Here is a 9928-nt window from a genome sequence, read left to right on the forward strand (position 1 = left end):
GGTAGCGGAAGTAATAGTGAGACCCTGACCCAGCATGACAACAGATGATGCTTGGCAACAAAGCACATGGATCTTGCAGCTCAGGGTAGTATCAATTATGCATGCTGACAAATAACCAGCAATTCACAGCCACTGTGATTCTGGTCAATATGTTGAAAAACACATGATCCGAGACTGGCACAGTGACACACTTCTGTCTCTCACATCCGTCCATGACTAAGTTTCTTCCGAATATAGCAGTGCCTGAGGATCACTCAGTTGTATCTCACTTTGCCCTTGTTTACCACTTGTCACATGAAGGTGTATGGCACTGAAAGTGGGCAGATATATTATGACCCTTTCCTCTTACATATGTCAGTGAATTTTATTAATACAATGAGAGATATTACAGACAGAGGCGGGTGCTCACATGAGCTCTTAAAGACAGTAGATAAGAGTGTACTCAAAAAAAAATAAAATACATATGGCCTGAGACCTTAGTAAGAGAAATAATAATTTTCTTTCATTTTTGATGGCAGGTTATACTTTAGATGCAATACTGTCCCCAAACAGCAGATACACACTGTCTGAGATGGCTATTTCTGATTTGCTTAGCAGTAATTATACCTGGTTTTATTGTTTTAAATCATGTCTGAAAATCAGGGAAAATGATCCTTCACCTGCATTGTGAGTTTCAAACTCAAACATTTCCGGGGGCTTAAGACTGACACAGAAGAGTAAGATAAAAGCAAACACACAGTGACTTACAGTGAACGTATAATTATCTTTTATCCATTTCTGACCGAGCGCTGAATAGGAGGCATACAATGTTTCACCGCTTGTTTTATGTTGTGAGACTTATCAGGGCCTTCTCAACATTTTTATGAGAGGAAGAAAAAAAAGAAAGAAAAAAACACGGTGGCTTTCATTCAAATTTCAGACAAGCTTGCCGATCATTTCTGTTGGCATCAAGATGGAGTAACAAGATAATGTAAGCCTAAATGATGAGTAAACCATGTCTAGTCCTGTTTGGTGCTGCATTGGAAACCAAGCTATTGATCAAGACCCTGCAATGTAAACCAGGATAATTTACAAACAGTCCCTCTTGGCTCTTCATTGAAAGAAGACAAATAAGTTCAAATAAATAGTGTGAAGAGGAAAATATTGCCTCTTTAACTGGAGTTTCTTTTCTTCACTGTAACTTTTCTTTAAAAGATGACATCCTTCAATTGAAATACATAGAATTACTTCACAGTGTTGGTTCAACCAAAATCTTATTTATCTGGTGCTTATGACTTAAAAACTATGCAGCAAATAAATGATGACAATTCTTTCAGTCTGTCCAGATCTTTGAATTTATGGACTTGACCACAACACGAAGACATATTTCTACCATTACAGAAAAGAGAGTCATTGCTCTACAGCCTCTCTCTACTGTATGACCATTTTGGCTTTACAAGAATCTTGCTGAAGAATCTTAAGAGTAGCAATTTGTTTAATAGCTTTTCTAAACCAGGGGTAGAAAAAGGCATAAATCAGAGGATTTAAATAAGAGTTACCATAAAGAAATATAACAAAGTATGAGGACGAATGGTTGTTGTTTTCTTCCTCCCCTGTGAGAAAGAGATAGTAATATGGACAGAAACGCATTAGAAACACAAAAATGACAATACCAAGAGCGCTCGTTGCCTTCCTCTCAGATTTCTTAGCAGTAATGATCAATGTACAGCGAACTGTGACCGTTGCAACATGGGACCTCATAGCTCGTGCCTGAGACACAGCCACCACAAATATTCTGATGTACAGAACTGCAATGACAGAAACAGGAATAATAAAGGTCAAAACAAAGTACACAGTTCCTGCAATGAAGTCAATGAGAACTACACACTCGCCATGGCAGGAATTATATTTACCCGGCTGTGTCAGGAGGTCTTTTAGTACCAGACTACTGTAAAGTCCAGAACAGACCCAGCACAGACAAACACTGATCTGAATTCCTTTCTGGGTGATTTTGATGGGGTAATGCAGAGGGTCACAAATAGCCACATAGCGGTCAATGGATATCAGCACCATGTTTCCTACCGAGGCAGAGGTAATGAGGAAGACCATAAAGTAAGAAGCAGCACAGAGGAAGTCACCCAGGAACCAACAGGTGCCAAAGGAGTGCAAACCCTCAACTGGCATCAGCAGGAGGCCAACCAGGAGGTCTGAGACAGCCAGAGAGAGGAGGAGGAGGTTGGTGGGAGTCTGTAGCTGCCTAGGATAGAAGAGAAACCTTATCATTTATAAGTACAACGTGACTAAAAGCACGCATCTAAAATGATTGAATTCAAATGTGTTGGAAAGGAATGTGTAAATTTAAATGTGTACTAATAACATATTTTGTGATAAACTATAAAAATCCTTGTTAATGGTTTGTATACACTTTAAGATCATAACTGGCCAAGACATGACATCTACTTTCTCAAAACCCCTTCCTTCTTGCAGATTTAACAAATATTACAAATATTACAGCTATTAAAGGCAATGCTGAGAAATGTATCACTACCTGAAGTGGGAGATGGAGATGATGACCAGGAGGTTGAGCATCACAGTAAGCAGAGAGATGAAGGACAGTAGGATGTAAAAGAGTATGGCCTCAGAGTGAGAACGCATCGGCTTCCTGCAGGATGTGTTGAGGAGTTGTGAAAAACAGAGTTCGACTCCTTCCAGAGTCTCCATCATGAGAGACAGAGGAGGAGAGGAGAAGCTGCTGAGGTCTGGCAGCTTCCTGACCAAAGCTCTCTATCATACAACTTATTTATCCTTCTCCGCTTTTCCCTCCCTCCTTTCTTTTTGCTGTTCCCTCCTTCTCTTTCTCTCAGACTTATGTCCCTCCTTCTCTCCATCATCCTATTCCTCTTCCTCAATATCACTCCCTCTCCTGCCCTCGCTTCCTTCTAACCTTTTTCTCCTGCACCCAAAAAATATGATTAAAAAAAGCAGTTGATATTGCCTTTCCTCTTTTTCTTTCCAACCCTTCCTCCCTGCTTCTTCCCATCTCTATCTCACCCATCTAATTCATCTTTCCTCCCGTTTATACGCTCTTCATCTCTCCCTCTTCCTCCTCAATTCCTTTCTTTGTTTCCTCCTCTTCCTAAAGTTGTTTTCAGACTCATGTTTGCCTTTCCTCTCTCTCTAGAAAGAGTTCTGAAATGGACTCAGAACTTAACAAGGTTACAATCTAAGTCTGAAATAGAGGTGAAACCAGGCAAGGTACTATGAGGCTGTGAAACGGCAGTATACATCGATCAGCTAAAACATTAACACCACCTGCCTAATATTGTGTAGGTCCTCCTCATGCCGCTAAAACAGCTCTGGCCCATTGAGGCATGGACTCTAGACGACATCTGAAGGTGCCCTCTGGTATCTGGCACCAAGACGTTTGCAGCAGATCCTTTAAGTCCTGTAAATTCAGAAGTGGGGCCACCGTGGATTGGACTTGTTTTTCCAGCACATTGCACAGATGCTAGATTGGATTGAGATCTGGAGAATTTGAAGGCCAAGGCAACACCTTGAACTCTTTGTCATGTCCCTCAAACAATTCCTGGAAAAAAAATTGTCGTGTGACAGAGTGCATTATCCTGCTAAGAGACCACTGCCATCAGGGAATACCATTGACATGAAGGGGTGTACCTGGTCTGCAACAATGTTAAGGTAGGTGGTACATGTCAAAGTAACTTCCATATTAATGCCAGGACTCAAGGTTTCCCAGCAGAACATTGCCTAGAGTATGCTGGTTTGCCTTCTTCCCATAGTTCATCCTGGTGCCATCTCTTCCCCAGGTAAACAATGCACATGCACATGATGTTAAAGAAAACATGATTCATCAGATCAAGCTAACTTCTTCCACTGCTTCATGGTCCAGTTCTGATGCTCATGCCCATTGTAGGTGCTTTCGGTGGTGGACACGGGTCATCATGGGCACTCTGACTGGTCTGCGGCTACACAGCCCCATACACAGCAAGCTGTGATGCACTGTGTGATCTGACACCTGTCTATCATAGCCAGCATTAACGTTTTCAGCAATTTCAGCTACAGTAGATCTGGGATCGGACCAGACGGGCTAGCCTTCACATCACATGCGCATCAATGAACCTTGGGCACCCATGAACCTGTCACCGGTTGTCTTTCCTTCGACTGCTTTTGGTAGGTACTGACCACTGCATACTGGGAACACCCCACATGACCTGGAATTTTGGAGATGCTCTGATCCAGTCATTTAGCCATCACAATTTGGCCCTTGTCAAAGTTGTTCAGATTCTTAACACATGCAAATTTTTTCCTGCTTCCAACACATCAACTTCAAGAATTGACTGTTCGCTAGCTGCCTAATATATCCAACCTCTTGACAGGTGCCATTGTAATGAGATAATGTTATTCACTTACCTGTCAATGGTTTCAATGTTTTGGCTGATCAGTGTTTGCTCCTGTAGAGGCCATAAATCAGTCTGATTTCAACTTCATTTTTAAGAAACTGTTTTAGTCCCAAATTCCTGATGAAGAAGACACTACCTACAATGCTAAAGAAAGTACCACAAATCAGAGACATTGTTACCATGAAGATGTAAACTGCTCCAAAGCTGCATGGTTTGAGGCCACAAATGTAGCAAAGGAATGCCATCTGCATTGGCTAGCAACATGCTCCACCATGTTTTCTGTCAGACATGATGGGATCTTTTTTAGGGATGAGAAGGCAAATCACAAAATGCTACAATATACACAATAAAGTAATAAAAAGAAAATGTATGTGATTGTGATTGTGAAGTTGATTTAAACCAGTTGAAAATGAGGAGAAAGGGATTTGATGACATTATTTGCAATGTTTTATGGAATGAGTAGTTCATTTTGTCTTACATTTAAGCTACGGTATGTGATTTTTTTTAATGTCTGAATTTTGCTCAGAGTACATCTGAACACAGACAAACTAATTCACAGTCTACTGTGAGCGAGTTTCATAGACCTGCGCAGCAGCAGCGCAAAGTTATTCCATTCTACAGTTTCACAGCGAGCCTCGCCCTTCTAATCAATCAGAGAAACCTAAGGTGAAGGGGCGGACCTCCTGGCTGTCAGTCAACTTTCTGACATGCATGCACAGCAGTCCGCAGTAGAAGCCCCGTTTACAGTAAGCTTGTCTCGAAGCCCCGTTTACAGTAGGCTTGTCTCCCTCTGCCAAATGAAAATAGTGATGCTTCACCAATATCTCATAGGCTACAAGAAGTAAAACTACTTCACAGGAACAATTCATTCATTCATGTAATGATCTTACGGACAAATTTGTTCTTACACACATATTTACCTCAAAGCTTGTCTCATAGAAAAGAGGTAAAGCCAGGGTAAGCCCTATAGGTAGAAACCAATTCACAAACAAGGTCAAGTGTTTGTGTAAATAAATGAATAATTTTTACATGCATGGAAAATAAATTGCGATACATTATATCCTCTTCATGGTAGGGCTAAATCGAACTGAATTCAAACCAATATCGCAATGTAATAGAATGCAATTTTCAAATCACAAAGGCTGCAATTAAAAAATTTTTTTTTCATGTCACACACTAACTAATCAGAGGGTCAGAAACACCTTGCAATGTGGGGTTCATGTACACACATGCTACTCTATGCTCATGTGACATATGAGTGAGAGCAGTAAATGAAGAAAACAATTTGCACCGCTACGCTTCGATTCAAACAGTTAATGTTACTATTTTGTGAAAATGGCCTCAGCAGAACCTAACCCTGAAGAGGTGACTTAAGTGTCAAAGAGGAGCAGTACATTAGTTGTCTGGACCTATTTTGGTTTTAGGGGAAAAAAAGCTGCACAGAGTCAGGTATTGTGCAGAATGTGCCTTGCTACCATAGCTACAACACGGGGCAACACTACAAAACTGTTCCAGCATTTAAGAACGCATCACAAGGCCATGTACAAAATGATTCCAGCATTTAAGAAAGCATCACAAGGCCATGTATGACAATTGCATGACTAAAAACCTGACCACCAGTGTGTCAAGTAGGTCGAATACCACCTGGTGGGGATCACCGACCGAAATGTTCGAAAGTCCATATGAATGAGACTCAAAACAACACCACAAAATTACTCAGGTGATAATGGAGTTCATAGGGAAAAATATATGATGTCTCTCAACATGGGTACCAAGGCCAGGATTACGACTTTGGTAAAGCTGACAATATCTGGGCTGAGACTGTGAGGTCCTCTGGCGGGAATGATAGGAAGAGCTGGGTATCATCAGCATAGCAACGGTATGAAAAATCATAGGAGCGGATGATTGCACCAAGTGAGGTGGTGTATATTGAGAAGAGAAGGGGACCAAACACTGACTCTTGAGGTACCCCTGTGGATAAACCGTGCAGTTTGGACACTTATCCCCTCCAAGATACTTTAAAAAATCTCCCTGAGAGGTAGGACATGAACCAGCAGAGGGAAGATCCTGAGATACCAAGCTCAGTGAGTGTGGAAAGGAGGATTTGATGGTTAACTGTGTCAAAGGCAGCTGACAGACCTAGCAGCAATAAAGCTGAGGACTGACCAGCAACTCTAGCCAAACACAGTGATTCCATTATTCTATAGTTGCCAAGAAAATTCTCAACAACATCTTAAATGCCTTCCATGCTATTTTCTCTGGCCCCACTAGCAGATCTTCTAACTCCCTGTCATTGATGACCTGTCTGGTTTGTAGACCAACAAAAATGCCTTCCTTCCTCTTGGCATCAGTTATTCTTGGAAACATCTGTCTCATATAGTGAAATCCATCACATTCTTTGTTCACTGCTTTCACAAAATTTTTTCATCACAAAATTTTTCATCAATCTGAGTCTTATATGAAGAGGAGGCAGAAATATCTTTGTTGGGTCAACAAGTGGTTTATGAGCCACACTTTTCTGCCCCGAAAAGAAATGCTTACAGAGTGGCCAGTTCTTTTTAATGTAATGTGACTCTTTAGCATGGCTATTCCATTCACAAAAGAAACAACAGCACTTTGTATATCTGAGCTGCATTCCTAGTAGCAGTTTAGATCACCACAGATGTTCCAGTCATAATTGTTGTACTGTATGTGTTTCAACAACAGTTCCATGTTATTGTAGGTTTCTTTCATGTTACTGCATAGCCAGTGGGTACTGAAGGGTGGACACTGCCATTGTGTAACAGGACAGCTTTAAGGCTTAACTTTGACAAATCTATAAAAAGACACTATTGTTATGTGTGCAGCATGGTGGATTAGTGGTTAGTGTGGTCACCTCACAGCAACATGGTCCTGGGTTCGAGCCCCAGGGTAGTCCAAAGTTGGGGGTCATCCTGGGTCGTCCTCTGCGTGGAGTTTGCATGTTCTCCACGTGTCTGCGTGGGTTTCCTTCGGGTGCTCCAGTTTCCTCCAACAGTCCAAAGACGTGTAGGTCAGGTGAATCGGCCATACTAAATTGTCCTTAGGTGTGAATGTGTGTGTGTGTGTGGGCCCTGTGATGGTCTGACAGCCTGTCCAGGGTGTCTCCCCACCTGCTGCCCAATGACTGCTGGGATAGGCTCCAGTATCCCCGCAACCCTAAGAGCAGGATAAGCGGTTTGGATAATGGATGGATGTTATATGTGTCATGCACACAACCCAAAGCCATGAACAATCCATCAATGTCAGAGCAGAACAGAGGTCATCAACCTGTGTAAAGAAGTTTTTCAAATGTTCTTCACGGTTCTGAAAGACAGACATTTTTGAACCTGGTGACAGCAAACCCCATCCTTGCAATCTTGAACTAAGTAGGTCTACTTTAGCTTTTGTCAAATCTAAGTCCCTGACCAGGTCATTTAATTCTGGCTGTGTTACCAGATAAGGATAACCAGGCATATGGATATGTTCAACATATGGATCAGTGTCGTTTTCCACATCTGGTTCATGCGTTGTGGCATCTTCATCTGCCAAATCCAGGCTCCCACGTCTCTGGTGGGTTCGGTACTGGAAAACTGTCATCATGTGGCACTGGTCTCATGGCTGAAGGCAGATTGGGGTATTCAATAGATTTCTTATTTTTAGCAGAGAAGACAAATACATTGGTCAGACAGAAGTAACAGTCTGTCATGTGATTCTTCTGTTCTCGCCATACCACTGGGACTGCAAATGGCATTGACTTCAGAGTACCTCTGAGCCAAGCTCTCAGGTTGACTGCACATGTTGCACAACAAATGTGAGGAGCCCAGGGTTTCTATTGGTCACCAGTTTTACACCCGAAGCAGAGCTCATAGGCTTTCTTCATAAGTGCAGTCATGCTGCATCTTTGAACTTTAAGTGTATACTCGCCACAGATGTAACAATGTATCGCAGCTGTTGCAACATTGACGAGGCATTTCTGCTGTATTAAATCTTCCTATTGTTAAGTATACTCGCTATGCTACTGCCTGAAGAACATGTGCAACGTGCATCCAAACAGCATCTGTAAATGTGAGCAGCTTTTATAGCCGGTCTGCCAGCACCTAACCTGACTAAGCATGCCCCGGTATGCCCAACATTTGCATAGCACCTACACTGAGTGCATGCCCAGGCATGCTTGGACTGACCAAAACAGCTTGCTTTGTGGGCAATATACTACTAGACTTAAAATATGTCAGGAGATTGGTTAAGTTCTATTTTGCTAGCTTCAATGATACACTGACAGATAAATATACATGGCTAATGACAAAGTAAAATTCATCTCTTTTAATGTCAATGGGCTGTTGAATCCAATCAAATGCAATAAAACTATCTAAAGTGAAGAAAAAAAAGCCCATGTATTATCTACAGGAAACTAATTTAAATGATAAGGAGCATGAAAAACTACAGAATGGTCTTCACTAATTTGTTTTTTTCCTCTTCATATAAATCAGCACATAGGAGATGAGTTGCTATTCTCATTTCAAGCAAGCTAAATTTTGAAAAAGTATTCGAAATGAGAGATAGGGGGGGTAGATATATTCTAGTAAGGTGGAATACAGATGGGAATCCAGCTACTTTATTGAATATATGCACCCCCAGGAAGGGATATTAGTTTCTTCCAGAAAATCACTAATATAATAACGGAAACAGAAGGTCTCCTGATATGCTGGGGAGATTCAAATGTATAATTAAAAAACCAAGTTACACTGTTCCAGTAAAAAAACCCATGAAACAAAGTCCCTACATAAGAAAGTTAAGACACTTTTTGAGGAAGTTGGCCTAATTGATATATGGAGAGACTTTTCCCTAACAGAAGGGATTACACTTACTATTCTGCCCCCCACTCTGTATATACAAGAATAGACTATTTCACAACATTTGAAAAAGATAAAGACAAAATAAACACCTGTGGAATTGGGACAATAGATCTAAGTGACCATGCACCTATATATTTATCTGTTGATTTTGACCTGCGACCAAAGAATACTACATGGAAACTAAATTCAAGTCTACTCAATGATCCCTATTTTAAGGACCAAATTAAAAAAGAAATTAGTCTTTATTTATAATTCAATGATAATGGAGAGGTTTCACCACCCATTCCATGGGATACTCTGAAGGCTGCCTTAAGAGAGAAAATCATAGCAACATCTTCATATAAGAAAAAAAATAAAGAATAAAACATTAGAGGAATTACAAAACAAGCTGAAGGAACTAGAAAAAAACAACAAATGGAGTTTGGCGTAAGATACATTAGTGGAAATTAGAAAAATTAGGAATGAAATTAATAATTTGGCTATACAAGAAACCAGGAAAAATCTAATGTTTTTTGAAACAGAGATATTATGAAAGTGGATATAAATCTATGGCAATACTGGTGTGGAAATTAAAAAAGAAGATAGCAGAATATACAAATCATTGAATTAGGGATCCAAGAACAAAAATGATAAAAAAATAAATAAATTAAGTGAGATTCAGGAAGCTTTTGAAGTGTT

At 40.7% G+C, this 9928-nt stretch overlaps 1 protein-coding gene across 1 annotated transcript; it reads right to left on the reverse strand.

Moving 5' to 3' along the window:
- Positions 1 to 1410: 1410 nt before the first annotated feature.
- LOC130120743 (trace amine-associated receptor 1-like) lies at positions 1411 to 2703 on the reverse strand. Its single transcript, XM_056289455.1, has 2 exons — positions 2528 to 2703; positions 1411 to 2236 (listed from the first exon to the last, which is right to left on the reverse strand). Exons 1-2 carry the CDS (start codon positions 2701 to 2703, stop codon positions 1411 to 1413), a joined length of 1002 nt encoding a protein of 333 aa, XP_056145430.1.
- Between the last annotated feature and the right edge of the window lie 7225 nt (positions 2704 to 9928).

Source organism: Lampris incognitus, chromosome 11, assembly GCF_029633865.1.
Source record: "Lampris incognitus isolate fLamInc1 chromosome 11, fLamInc1.hap2, whole genome shotgun sequence".
Classification (NCBI taxonomy): domain Eukaryota; kingdom Metazoa; phylum Chordata; class Actinopteri; order Lampriformes; family Lampridae; genus Lampris; species Lampris incognitus.